The sequence below is a fragment of the Taurulus bubalis genome (genome assembly GCF_910589615.1).
Source record: "Taurulus bubalis genome assembly, chromosome: 4".
NCBI lineage: Eukaryota > Metazoa > Chordata > Actinopteri > Perciformes > Cottidae > Taurulus > Taurulus bubalis.
In genome coordinates this window covers 20,204,365-20,219,406 of record NC_136592.1, presented here as the reverse complement: position 1 = coordinate 20,219,406, position 15,042 = coordinate 20,204,365, and the positions used below count along the sequence as shown (strand labels likewise).

The 15,042-nt window shown below is 39.7% G+C and overlaps 1 protein-coding gene across 1 annotated transcript in view; it reads right to left on the bottom strand.

Moving 5' to 3' along the window:
- The window catches only part of LOC306735320 (transmembrane protein 266-like), a gene marked incomplete at both ends in the record, with an annotated part of 34,504 nt that extends 27,266 nt beyond the window's left edge, over positions 1 to 7,238 (bottom strand). The window contains 2 exons of the mRNA XM_079216782.1: positions 4,893 to 5,084; positions 7,234 to 7,238. Coding sequence (XP_079072908.1) covers positions 4,893 to 5,084; positions 7,234 to 7,238 — 197 coding nt within the window. The remainder of the gene's footprint in view (positions 1 to 4,892; positions 5,085 to 7,233) is intronic.
- Between the last annotated feature and the right edge of the window lie 7,804 nt (positions 7,239 to 15,042).

The following is a 15,042-nucleotide window of genomic DNA, read 5'->3' as shown; positions in this document are numbered from 1 at the left end:
TAAGGTCAGCTCCACCTTCACAATGCTACAGGCTATGATATGCAAACATGGCTGACAGTAGGTGCTTCATCACACAGTGGCAGCTTGACACAGGAGCCTTTCCTCTTGATTAATCCCCTCTGCTTGCTTTCTGCTATTAAACACTCTGCAACCATACAGTATAGGCAAACCATAACAACACAACACTGTGTTCTTTCAGCATCTCATCTGTAAACCTGTGAGGAAAAATGCAGCCTGCATGTCGTCTCTTGCTCCCAACAAGTAAATGTGGGATTTATTTTCACCCTGCAGTTTCAATTTCAAGGACTCATCAACAAAACGGATTATTTCAATAACATTGAGTAAGATGGTACATTCAATTGGATGTAAACTTTCAACACAATACAACAAAACCTATATCTGTTTAGTTTGCATAGTTTGCATTTTTTTTCTGGAATAAGTAGATGAGAAAGGTTTTGCTGACAGCGAGGCATTCTCAAACTGCCAGTGAGAATAACTTCCACCCCTCACCCAATGAGCCAGCACCATGTTGATGAAACACCTCTACCGTGGTTGTGACATTTTCACTTTCAGGAGCGGGTGCTCTCTTTTTACAAAACATCACTACAAGAGTATGCCTAAACATTTCCCATGCACAGCTTTCTTCACGTCGCTCCTTCACTATCTCAGGAAGCCAATGAGCCAGCTAATGCAGGCTGGGAGTGAATGGGGTTGAGGAGTGGTGATGGGGCAATCCACTTTCCCAGGTAGAGTCAGTGAAGCAGCTAACTCATTCCTCTACCACATACATTTTCATTTTGGTGTCTGTGGATTGCTCCCTCACTGTCACTGTCTTGCATTCTCTTAGCTTCACTTCATCATTCTACACGTCCATAAAAAAGGTTTGCCCCATTTACCCAAAGGTTAGTCTAGCAATTGGTCTCTCTGCTAGATCAACTCCAGATTTTTCTATCTGCATTCTGAAAGCAGACACAGATATGGGCCTGCTTGTGCTTACATACTGGTACGACCCAACAAAGTCAATTGGTAGCTGATGTCAAAGCGCTGACATGAGAAAGCCGCCCACTGCCACAGGAGACCTTCGTAAAACATGATGATGGTGCACGGGCGTGGCGCTCGTGAATGTCATTTAATGAAGCTAATGGCTGCTGTCTGTTTGAGAGGTAGATCAATACAGTAATGCAGAGACGGAGGCACAGGTGTAATCACCGGAAGCCCAGCAGTGCTGAAATCCACAGAATAAAATAGCATAGGGTCCTGGGGGGCAGCAGGCTGACTGAGACATTCAGTGAGCTCGCTACATCTTACTGATTCTCATGACGAGGTAATGTCAGAGAAGGCCTCTTTTCTTCACACTTTCTCAGGCTTTTTTTCTCTTTTGGTGCTGATTCCCACTATTTCAATGTATTCTGTCGAAAAAAATTCACAGGTTGGCAAAAACACTTGATGTGATGCGATACATATAAACAGCAACGGTTTTTGATATTTCACCTTTATCATCACAGAGCAAGAGGTATAGGTGATGGTGATTAATGTGAGAGATTAGTATAGCACTTAAGGTATAGTGGAGATGTAACACACACATTACTGGAGCTCATGCCTGGTGGATTTAAATGGAATTTCATTAAAGCTAAATGAAAGAATGATGACTTTTACAACTCCCACTGGCAGCATTTTTACAGGAAGACATTTCGCACTAATGACTTGAATATGAAATAGTGACCCCATCGCACTAAGCACAGTTTGAGTAAATTGGGCTCACTGGTAAAATAACCTTCACCGCTTTGTTGATAGAACTTCTTACAGCAGGGGTTCTTACAGTTTTTCAGCCTCTGGACCAGAACTTTAGTCTCTTGCCCTCCGGACCCAAGCTCATTTGAACATATTGGTAGTCTTGTTTTGTGATTACTCAACAACCGCAGGCCCGTGACCCACTTATAGGCCGACTCTTTGCCTAATCAGCCTTACAGGTATTTCACAGGTTGAGCAACAATAGGAAATACAGGATGTATAAGTAATTAGTGTAAACTAAATGTTTTCAAACAACACCAGCAAAGACAAGCACATTAAGCATATGCACATCTAACCATTATGCATAGCGATGCATCTATACATGCTATCACTGACCCTTATATGAAATAGGACACACAGGGGTTGTACTGGCTATGATAGTGCAGTGCGAGTGTCGGCACCGCCTACTGTTGATGGTGTGTCTGTGAAATCCATCTGTTTCTGGCTATGACTGGCTAACTGAAGGGAACCAATGGAGTGAGACCTGATTTGGTGTCAAACGGAGCACTTGGATGAGGTGGTCTGTATGGATTTGGCGTGTGTGTGTGTGTGTGTGTTGGATCTAATACTACAGCTTATGGTGTTTGTGTGCATCCCAGTGAGAGCTTGTGCTAAGAGCCAGGTTTGAGTCAGAGTTGCTGGACAGAATGGACCATGAGCAGGTTTTGCACAGTGAAAAAAAAGATCTGTTAAAGTTGTGACTAATCAAAAGGACAGCTGTGAAGTGACCTCATATCCATATGCCGTACCAGCATTTCACACAATCATGTTAAAGAGGAAAAAGCGGAACCACAATCAGCAGGTTGGAAGTTTAACGTGCCTTTCTAATGGCATCATAACCTTGAAAATTATTACAATAATATATATTTTGTATCTGTATAATTAATCGATATTGCTTTCTTTCTTGAACTCGGGAAGTTGACAAGACCTAATTGAGCCCTATATGTGCATAGTGCAGTGGAACAGCATTCACAAGAGAAAGAAGAAAAAAGCATGAATCCTAAAAATAAAAAAGACCAAGTAATGATGCGTGGTTTCATACAAATCATAAAAAAAACTAATGTATCAGTCAAGAACAGTATGTGGCAATTTGTAGGTTATGAATTACTTCAAACTTTCTGTAAAAAAGTACTATATTAATGACATTGAACAACTGGAGATGTTGCAGTTAGTGTTCCTGCCATCTTTTGATCACCCATGTGAGAACCAATAAAATAATTGAACGTGACAGCATGTATAGTGAGACAGTATAGACTTACACGAAATTAAGAGTGTGATATTATTGGCTCCTGCACTGGAAAATGTCACTTACAATAAAGGCCCTTATTGTTCGCAGGCACAGGGAACAGGGAGGATATTTAGTCTGAAAAGATGAATTGATCTCAGTTAACTTATGGATGCTGGACAACCCAGAGGTTGTCACTTAATGATAAATGGACGTAACACTGAGCATCAGGGACAGCAAGTCAAGGACTTTGGGGGCGGAACTTAATAGATGATGGATGATAATCATGCATACTATGTGGCATTTGAGAGAGAGAAAGTGTGTGTGTATGTGTGTGTGTGTGTGTGTGTGTGTGTGTGTGTGTGTGTGTGTGTGTGTGTGTGTGTGTGTGTGTGTGTGTGTGTGTGTGAGAGTGTGTGTGTGAGAGTGTGTGTGTGAGTGTGTGTGTGAGTGTGAGTGTGAGTGTGTGTGTGTGTGTGTGAGAGTGTGTGTGAGAGTGTGTGTGTGAGTGTGAGTGTGAGTGTGTGTGTGTGTTTTGTTTTGTTTGTGTGGTAGATGCTTTTGAAAACAGGTAGCATCATGGTCTTCTTTGGTGAGTTTAACTGCAACCTTTATAAAAAAGGGAAAAAAATCTTCACACTGGACTAAGCGAGTATAAGGAGCAAAATAAATAAATACTGTATCCTGCAACAAACAAAACGCAAACACGCCACAGTTTGTCAGGATGTTATAGTTTGTTGTGTAAGATTGACACTGACAATAAAAACAGGTTGACCGAGAAACACAAACTCTGCCAATCATCCTACTTCACCATATTTGGTTAAATCACATCATTACTTTTTGAAGAGGAGGGACGATACATTCGAGAAGGGTAGTCCAATATGATAATATCTCTGGCATGTGCACCGACTATTTGCTGACTGACAAAAGTTTCAAAGGCAGGCTATTCATTTGCTCATGTAGAATTTTTTTAAACTGATTTGAAGCTTTTTTTAGACGACATGCTTAGTAGTTTGTATACACTATGACGTTAAATCCGTAATGATGCAATAAAGTAAGAGAAAATCATTTTAAGCCAGCTGAGGTAAAAATCGAATCAGTTACCAAAATTATGCTCAGTTTTGCGAGAAAAAAAACAACAACATTTAATGTGATAAGCTCAGGGTATAGGGAAGATAAATACAGACAGTAATGTTTTAATAGGCTTTTCAGAAGAGTGATATGTTTACTTGTGGTAGGGAGTGAGTGTTCATAAGATGCAGGAATCTGTTGGCTCAACACTGACTGTGTCTGTGCCCGTGTCACTTCCAAAGTTTTTCAGAAAAGTCACCCACAGTAGGAAAAAATACCTCCAGTGTGTCACTGACACATTCCTGTTGCCAAACTGTTCACAGAAGCAAATCATTGTCACTGTGAATTCACATAAAAAGCTGTTGAAACCAATAAATGATCAAATGTCTGTCACTCACACTTGCCAACGAGGCAAATTATATAAAAAAAACAGAAAGTCACACTCAGTAGAGGGCAGATCTTCACCAGGTGTCTCTGCAACAACCACTGCTGTATTGTGTGATTGAATGAATACAACCCAGAATTGGTAACCCCTCTGGGGCTGTACAGCATTGTAAAACACACATCACTGAAACTCATTGCAACCATGAGAGGTCCTAGAGCATGCAGCTATAACTGGGTAGCCGAAACCTAGTGCAGTTTTCTGCAGCAGAATATGAGATTAGCCCTTGACAGACACAGAGGTGCATAATCACACACTCACACACTCACACACTCGCATAATCCTCCTGGCTGAGTTAACAGAAAAATCAAATGTATCCATCCGATAAAACAATGCTCACTATACAACATTGGCTTTACTCACCCTTCCCGGTTTTCATCTTCATCTGCGTTGGAGAGGAGCTGCGAGCCAGCCAGCGAGAGGTCAAGAGCTGCGAGGGGCAGATCTCTGTAGCCAAAACTCACCAGCTGGACCGGAGGAGCCGAATACTGGTTCTCATCCTCCACTGGCTGGGAGATGATCTCTAAGTCCGACAGACCGGCGTGCTCCACTTCCCTAGTTACATGCCAGCACAGGCAACAGAAGGATAAAAGACACAGACAGACAGAAAGACACACACACACACAAGCAGAAAGAGGAGAGAAAACAGAGAATGGCATTACTAAAAGATGTTTTACATTTCTTAAATGTGTGCAGAAATATTACGTCTCACCAGTAAAAAACAATTTAGAATTGATGCTAGTCTGGAAACAAGTGGATGACATGTCTGATTAGTGTCATTCACAGGTTAAATAAGTTTAAAAATCGTTTTTTCATTTACATTTCAGGTAAATATTTGAATAGTTTAAATATCAAAACCAAACTATAATGACAATCATCAATTATCATAAAATTAGTGGACATAGCCAAGATAACAGAGCGGAAGATAAGTGCAGAAAGGCTCTCGTTGTCGAAGCATATACGTATGAGCACAAAAGCCGTGCAGATAAAAAAAGACTAATTATTCAGCCCAGCAACTTCACTAAGAACACACTTTTATTTACAGTGATGGCCTCGGGGAGCAAACGCAGGGTCAGGGAGGGTCACACACAAACACCCACTCAGCACCATGGAGCTACTGAGAAATCACACAATCCTCCACTGTTGAGGACCAGAGGAGTCGCAGGTATACAGTGCCTGGCTCAAAGACAGATCATTTGGGGGAGTGTGTGTTGCTGCAACCTTTCAGGTTTTCTCAAGCAGTCTGGAAATCTTTGCCATCGTTATCCAATAATTAACCAGCTTAAGAGGAGGAGGGGTGACAAGAGACAGCTGCAGCTGAGTACTGAGAGGTAGATACTACCTGATATGTGATAGTTTTACCATTTTATCATTTATTCTGAGGTAAAAAAATATTAGATTACATGCATCAAATGTTAAATAATTTTGCTGTGTAAAACCATTAGATGGTGATGTGAATTGCAGTTACTGTATTGTATATACTTGCCAAACCTGACTGAGAGAAAATGCATTACATTGTTGACCCACTTTGAGTTATAATACATTAGATCGATGGGATTTTAGGGAATTTCTGGAATATGAAATATTGACATAGAAACTGCCTCATATTTCTTGCCTTTAAGGGTAAATGCAATACAGTATTACAGTATATGACATTCTATTTCAGTTTTTATCTTGTACTTTCTCTTAATGCAAATGCACTGTCTGTTAATATTTTCAATGTATTATGTTTTATCTTGTAAAATTGATTGGGGGCATTGATTAAAAAATTTAAAGAAAGTTTAAATGAATGTGTGCAGTACATGACAGATTGGATGTTAATATAATAATTATGCCAACCTTCTTTTGTGTCCATAGCAGCAAACCTCTGCCCACCCTTACCCACCAAGTCTTTAAACCTTAATATGTAAACACATCAAGGCTCCTGAGTTGTGGGCCAGCAGCACGTAACCCTGCGTGCCCACAAGCCCCAGTTGTGTAAAAGCTGGGCCATCTCAGTAGAGCGTGGAGGTGGAAACAAATGCTGAGTGCAGCTGAAGACCGACTGTGTGTGCCCTGTGGTGTGTATTTTTAGACCAGAGCAGATGCTGGTGTATCATGTCTGCTGCGACGTCATCGCCTCTCCCTTTGTCAGCTCAGTGGATCCCCACTCTCCTTCAAACGTCAAAGGAAGTCAAGAACAGGGTGAATGGGGCGAGGAAACTGAAGCAGGAGTGGGATAAAAGATGGGGGTTATACAAGAAGGCACAGGGGAGGGCAATAAATAAAAATCTATGAACAATAAAAGCAGAGAAGATAAAAAAAAAGGGCCTGAGAGACTGGGTTGGAATCCAAAGAGCTGCAAGGAAAAGAGAGAAGGGGTAAAGAGGAGCACAAAGGTTGAGGAGGAGAACTGGTGATGAGAAGAGGAGGTCATACATAAAAGTAAGAGAGTGAAGAAAATAAAAAATCTAAGTAGAGAGAAAAACGTAAGGGTAGAGAGAGGAGAAAAAGGTGAACAAGAAAGTGGAAATGTAGAGGTGATAAGACAATTAAAAAGAAGAAACAGGGTAGTAAAAAAGAGAGGGAAAGTTACCTCCATATGCTCTCAAATACAAATATTATATTCCAAAAGAATGCACTGTGAAAAGGACAGGAAAACTCATAGACGAGTGTTTGTTGTGCTTTCATTATGACATAATATTGCAAGTAATTCTCTATTTACCTCATGGCTAAGTCACTCATAAAACACAAAGAATAACTGCATACTGTCCAAATACACTTTTTCCACTTAGTGTTTCTGAAGTCTTCTCACTTCCTCCCTCCTCCTACAATCAACCTCAAACTGCCGTGATAGACAGCACTGAATGACCCAAAACATTCAGAGGAGAGACACACAATCTGACAGACAGGTACACCTTTAGGAAAGGACAGACAGGTAAACAGACAGGACAGGCCAAATAGAGACGGAGGCAGATAACAGAAATCTGATCACACACACACTCTATAAACCTATATCACACACAACCAGTAAAATATACAGTGATAATGTCAACATTATAGGACCTTTGATGCCATCTGAAGTGACCTGCACTGTTGAAGGGCATCTTAATATCTGTGAGTGTTTGTGTTTGGCAGGACCGCCTGTTATGGGAATCATAATGACGTCAACAAAGCCACCAAGGCTGATGTGATCTAACCTCTGTGACCTCAACACTGGGAAGAAAGGATGTAATCAGCGAAATACAAATGGTCTATGGAAGTGCATATAATATATTAAATACTTTTCTTCCACATTCACCAAAGGCACAAAGCAGCTCCTAACTGAGCTAGAAACACAACATGTAAGCATGAGTGACAAACAAGCTATGCAAGCAATCATTGAAATGACTTGTTCACTGATATCTGTCATCATATTGTGCATATTCTCTAATAAAGTAGATTTAAAAAGAAAAAAAAAGAATAGGGAGTGGTTTTTGATCCAAACACATCTTCAGTCGAACGCATTACAGCTGGAAAGTCATGAATTTGCGACCCCTGTGTCCGTTAAAAAGGAACTCCATCTACTTTACAATCCAATTCTGTTTACTGGTCTTGGGAAATTCGACTGAAAAAAAGTTGTGTCATTTGTGTCTCCCTCCAGAGGGAACTGCAAAGGTCTGATAAGTTTTCTCAAGTGATGTCACTTGAGTCAACATAGTTTCAGGCTGAAGACAACAAGATAAAAATCGGGAGTTGTGGAGTTAGAATGGAATCAGTCAGACCTCTATAGTACGCTCCTCATTTCTGCTTGAGCGTAGGGGCTTGAGGCTACATCAGCCGCTACTAGCATAACACACCCAAATCTTTGATTTCACTCTCTGTGGTCCAGTAGCATTGTGGGTAATGTAGGCATAATGTTTTGACATGTAAGAAGACTGCATGGAATGAAAAAGATCATATCTATAGTTCTGCTGCATTGACTTACTGACTAATTGACTTATTGACTAACTGTCCGAAAATGTGAAATGAGTGCAATGCTAATCGGTGACGTAGACTTTTAATGGTAGTTTGATAACAGTCTATAAGACACTTATACTAATCTATACCAAAATATGCACAGATGAACTGTGAAAAGAATTTGAGGTTATCATTCAAAATCGCGTCTGGAGGCCAAACACTATAGCATCATAGAGGTGTCTCTAAATTATGTAAGTTAAATTAGGAAGGTCATATAAAGCGCCAAAAGACACACAAAACAAATCAAACTGGCTCACGTTGCTAGTGACACATTAACCAGCAGTAAAGGTATAAAAATAAAATCCCACTGCCGTATATTGTAAGTGTAACCTGAACCAACAGCAAGGCAGAGTAGCCTCGACCCATTAAACCCAACAAGTGAACAAATCCACAGTTTTTGAGGTGAAACCCAACAGAGCATAAATACAAGAAAAAAAGGCACCAGCTGTAGTTATGTTACCACACCAAATTCACTGAACACAACAACGAAATGAATGAGTCACAGCTATTGTAAGCAGGTGTATTCTCAAAAACAGTTTCAGGTGAGTAAGCATGTGCTGCAAATACCTTTAGCTGTACTCTCAATGCAACACTGAGGCCAGACTTATCTATACACCGTTTAAGATCAAACACATCTTTACAGCTTTACAACCAGTAAACCACAGCTAAATAAAAGAGCCAACTTGTTCTCCCAGGCCATCTAAAAAATAGGTACAGTAGACGTCATTGAAGCATGTTGACAACACAAAGGTAAATTACGACACGTAATTAAGAAATAAATGACTTCATACTGATATAATGGTTAAAGTTAAGGGTGAAAGCTTCTTTAAAAAGTAGAGGGAGCAGTTCCCAAGAGTAGTCATCTCTGCATGTGTAGCATACAACAGAAGCATTGTTTGTTTTTCATTAATAAAGACTGTGTTTTCAAAAAGAATTGATATTGCAGTCTGGTCTCAAGAGTTGCTGCCCTCATCCCAATTTGATGGGATTATTTCCCTTGGCAAGAGAACCTTACATTTCTTTGAAGATACCTGTGTATAGTCAAAAGGATAGTCACCAGAGGCTGTGATGCTGTTGACTCATATACAGTGCAATATGCATTATATGAGTGACGAAAATGGATAATAAAGTAAAAAAACAGAACATTATATTTCTTTAGGTCTGCTCAGAAAATGTAATATCAGTCATGTCACGATAGATAGCAGGGCAGAGAAAGTCTGTAAATGTAAGTTTGAAAAGGTCTGTCTGTAATATGTTTTTTTTTTTAATAAAATAAATTGACTTGTTCTGAAGGAGGCTTCACGAGTGATCTATTGATGCAACAATTTGGCACTCCTTATTTTCTTCTCGAGGCCCTAAAAACCTATTTATTCAACCCCTCTTACTATGACCGATGTGGTCAGACATAAACTCAATTTAACAACAGTTTTCTGCATATTTCAAAGCAGTGATTTGTGTATGTTGTCAGTGACCTTCTTGCTGGTATGTGGACACAAATCAGGATTGAGCATCACTTAAATCACAATGTGATTAAAGGTTGCCTGCTACTGTCAAGTATTGGCTGTTAAACTCCCAATAAATAATACCTAGTTGTTTTTGTTTTTTTATGTGATTAGTGCATACATAATTATTCATATTTATGGATACATAGGATTTCTTAGTGCAAGTCTAACTTAACAGTAATTTGAAAATTAAAACTGAAATAATGTGCATATGTTGTAGAAGCCAAATCCCCCTACTGTAGTTATTCAGTCTTTCAAGCAAACCAGTTATGTTACAGGAAAACCTTTATTGGCTTCCAGTGCAACATCACTATCACTATCACTAACTTAGTTCTGCAACCAATGCTGCAATAAAGAAATGAGCAACCAACAAAGGCAATGCAATGTCATATGTTACACTACTGTAAATGTATGTCAGGATGGACTATAGTGCGTGGTTGTACTGTGAAAGTTGTCAACGTGCCTCTACGACAAATACCTCCACACCTTTTTTTTGTTAAAGACTTAATTACCACTCTAAAGAATGTGGATATGCAGTATGACGCCACAGCGGGTTGACCTGATAGATGCTGTCCTCTCCACACTTTTCCTACACACAACATCTTATCCATACCACCTCTCATCTGCAGCACAGCAGCAGGTTTGGCTCTCTTTCCAAACAATCAGGACCGTACACATAACCACTTATGACAGACACAAGCTGTCCAGAGCCCGCCAGCTCACAGCTTACAGTAATGTACCTGGTGCGCTGCCTGGCTGCCAGTTGAGATATTGGGTAATGCTGCTGACCCAGCTCATGGATTTGTACGATGCTCAGTAAAGTGTTCTTATGTGAAGCAATAGGGTTAGGAATGCGTTTTGGGGTATTTGGGATAATTCAGGGACTGTCTTTTGCTACTCTGCTCCACTCACAAAGACTTAAACTCCTTTTAAAGTTACATCAATGTTGCATTGAAATGTGAAAATGCAGACTCATTTTCAAAGTGGGCAGTTTATCATAGCTCCTGATATTCAGAAATAGTGATGCCAGTTTGGGGTGGAGTAATCTCACAACAGATTTTGCATTTATATGTAGAATCTGTGGTCAATGGGGCAAGATTTTGGCACCAGAAGCGTTCTTGTCTCTGGTTGTAGTCAGAGTAGTAGTGACTAATCACTTTGCAGCCGGCTTTGGTTGAATGCAGGTAAACGGTCTGTGAGGAGAGCAAAAAAATGCATTGGCCGCAATGCAATCTCAAACCCATCGGCTGTCTTGTGACGCTTTTTGGTTAAAAATGTGCTTGTAAACCAAACCATTCCAATCGTACACGTTGTCTCTCAACTCCAACTCGAGAATGCATTTCACGATGAAAACAAAGAGCAGCGCACAGAAAAGGAAGTATTGGCCAGGATATCTACTGGCCACACTGGAACCCCAGAAATATTGCCCCTTGCAACCAAAGGCCTGTTATCAAACCGATAGCCAATGGATTCCTAGATTGATCGATCAATTGTATTGTTCTTTACGCTTTCTTTTCAATGACGAAATACTCTCCAGTTCGGATATAACTGAAGCTACGTTAACAGTCGCCCAACCAAGACACGTCTGTAGGTGCCTGTGGTTCCTCACAGGACGCTAATTGGTCGGTGCTCTGGCTCACCGAAGACTATCGCATTACTTGAAGCCTGACAATCTACGCGTGATCTAGTAACAACCCAAAAATCAAACTGCCAGGCACAGTAAATAAAACAGTGCTGTTCTGCAGACCAGCGTTGTAATACTATTGTTACAATTCATACATGGTAATGAAGTTAATGCACCAAAATCCAACCACTGTCAATGAAATATAACAAAAGACAAACCCGCCTCTATCCAAGTACAAATATAAATACAAAGTTTTTCGCTGTCTTGAATAGAAATATTGACCTTTCAGAGTATCCCCGACGTTCTTATCTTACAGAAAGTGGCAATTTCTAAATTCTCAAAAACATTATTTTATGGAAAAACGAAAAAGACTGTGATTGCAGAAGAACACCCACAGGAAGAAGTGATATTCAGGGGAGCATGATTCCCTCGGGGTGGCAGATAAAAGTACATTGTGGACTGTAGAGTTGTGGGCCAGGTAGGAAAGGTCATTATGTGACAAAAGTTGCTCAAGGGACTTCACTGACCAAAACAGAAGGTCATGAAAGTAACTGGGAGCCACTGGCGCTGAAGAATGTTCTTCCTCCAACAACTGGAGGTGTCTCGCTAATGACCCGAGTGACCCCTATGCAACAACACAGACTTACAAGCAGCCCTGGGGAAAAGTAAAGGAATACTTTGTTTGTTTAATAGCTAAATTAGCATAAGCTCCTTATGAACATCAGCATGTCAGCATTGTCATTGTGGGCATGCTAGCGCTAGCAGTAAGATCAAAGCATTACTGCTGTACATCAGTACAGCTTAACATAGCCGTTTGCCTGGCTCTTATTTCGGGGCCATCTCTCTACTACTGGATAACATATAAGGCCATAAATATCCCCAAAAATGGAAATTAAAAAATTCTTTGGAAGCATAATTACACAAAAAGAAAATCCTGACAAAAACTGTATGAACATTGATTACTTTTTAATTAATTTGGCTTCAAAGTGATCTGAAGTGAACTCAGAACTTTAATATCCTGCTTAAACTTGTATTGGAAACTTTTCATAAATCCTAAATTCCACCTACACTTTGCATTATGAAAATATGATCTACTTTTTTTCTGAATTAGATCCACTAGATAGCAGTCCTATTAGCAGTGATGCAGTGTTGGGGTACTGGATATGTGTATGTCTAGGTAGTATGTACTCTAGTACTGTTGAAAATAGTGCCATGATATATGTGCAAATATGACATTGCCTACTTTCATGTTTTGACATGAATATATGCCTCTACAGAGAAATTAAAACCTATAAAGACTACGAGCCATTATTTCCACACATTATATTAAACATAGGTGTTACGCTGCTTATCACCTCCCTTTGAAAAACCCAATACCAGCTTTGAAAATAAACTTTCTGTGGGAACAAAGAAAATGTATTTCCATCCAGGCATATTTCATCCTGAACCACACTCCAAAAAGCTCCAGTGGACCAACGGTTCAACACACACACGTTAGATTAGGTCACGTCTGACCACAACGCCTGAGGATCTAAAACACACCTAAAACTTGGCCAGAACATGGAGACAAGAAGCAGATGTTCTCTGCTCCCACCAGCTGCTGTGGGGAACTTTGGAGAAGCTGGACACCATCATATATTAGTTTTACAGACTCGTCATCACATGTGAGTAAGTACACTGGTTGTGGAACAATAATCAGTGCAAACCATTCCTCAAATCTCAATTTAGTTTTAGACCAAAAACAGCATATAGAGATTTCACACTAAACTAAAGAAATGTATTTGTCTTGCTGCTATGAGAGTAAACACAGTGAGTAATGTCCATCTTTGCTGCTGACTCACATGCAACGCAATATGGATTTCACATCAAAAGATGAAGATGAGGCAAAAGAAAAACTGTCAACTTTCACCTACGGGACTTCACTGGCATACAGATTAAACGATGCTAAAACAGTGATACTTGCAGAAAAACAATACTTCGCCTCATCTTTCTTACCGGTTACCATTTGGTCAGTATGCACCTTGGCCCATTCACCCACCAGGGTTCTCAAGGCAATAGCTTCGAAAACATTACTTGATGTTTAGCAGTGTTCATGTTGTAGTACAAAACACCTGTCACATCTACAGAATTTACAGATTACTTCAGGTAATTTCTTACAACACCCCATTCAATTTACAGAGGACCTTTTGTAAATTCATGCCAGTGGATATTAATGGAGTCTGCCAGGCACATTAGCTCATTAATAATATTACAGATTAAACTATGATGAATTGGTGGACTGCACAATGGACTGTTCTGGCCCTGGTGTGAACAGTCTCTTATCTGACCTTTACAGATACAAGCTGTATAAAACACAGGAGACACAGAGACCCTCGTGGGGCAGGACTAAGACAGCAGATGAGCATAAGCCTTACTCACAATAGAGAGGTCTGTGGACCTTTTTACACTGTGTCAGTTTCCAATAATAGATTATTTAATTTCTACAGACACTTAAGGGAATACAAGACTTGAAAGACTTACTGAGTCAGATTTTTGTGGACTTGGGAAACTGACTGACTTGTTTCTTCTTCACTGTATTTTTGCATAGAGGGAAAACATGAGAGACAAAGTATATTCTGTACTTCTATATTTGAGGTGTTGCCTGTTACAGTTTTATCATTATGCAGAATTCATAGCAACAGCTGTTATCTTTTTAAATCAGTGTTTAATTCAGTAAAAACTGAGTGAATAATTATAAGTATAATGGCATTTCGAGTAACAATTTACTGGAGGGAGACTTTCCCCACAGATAAGACAGATTAGTTTAAAATGGCAATGTTATGAGTATGTATGATGTATGAAGCTTTAATGATATAGGTGTTCACTTGTCAAAAAAAAAAAGAAAAGTCAGCCAAATATCACCAAAGATAACATTTGCAAAGTGGCCATTTTCTGCAGAACCAGTACTTTAATTTTTTAGACTTCAATTACTGAGTATTTTTACACTGTTATGCTAGTACCTAAATAAAAGATCTAAGTACTTCTCCCACAGCTGAAAAAATGAGACAGATTTGACAGAAAATGTATTCAGTATCTACTTATATGCAAACATGAATGTTCATGAAGCTGAGAATATGGCAGACTCTTGACATCAAGCACAATTTTTTACAAAATACAAGTCTGTTTTCCGAACAATCACTATTATGTCGTAGTAGTAGTAGCAGTAGTAGTAGCAGTAGTAGTAGTAGTAATAGTAGTAGTAGTAGTAGTAGTAGTAGTAGTAGTGGTAGTAGTAGAAATGACGTTCATACTGTACAGCCAGTGCTACTACCCTATAAACACCCAGGTTTAAAGACTTTTGCACATCTGGATGAATAATACAAATAGGAATTAAAACCAATGTGTGTTTCTCATTTGAGATGGTTTTGTT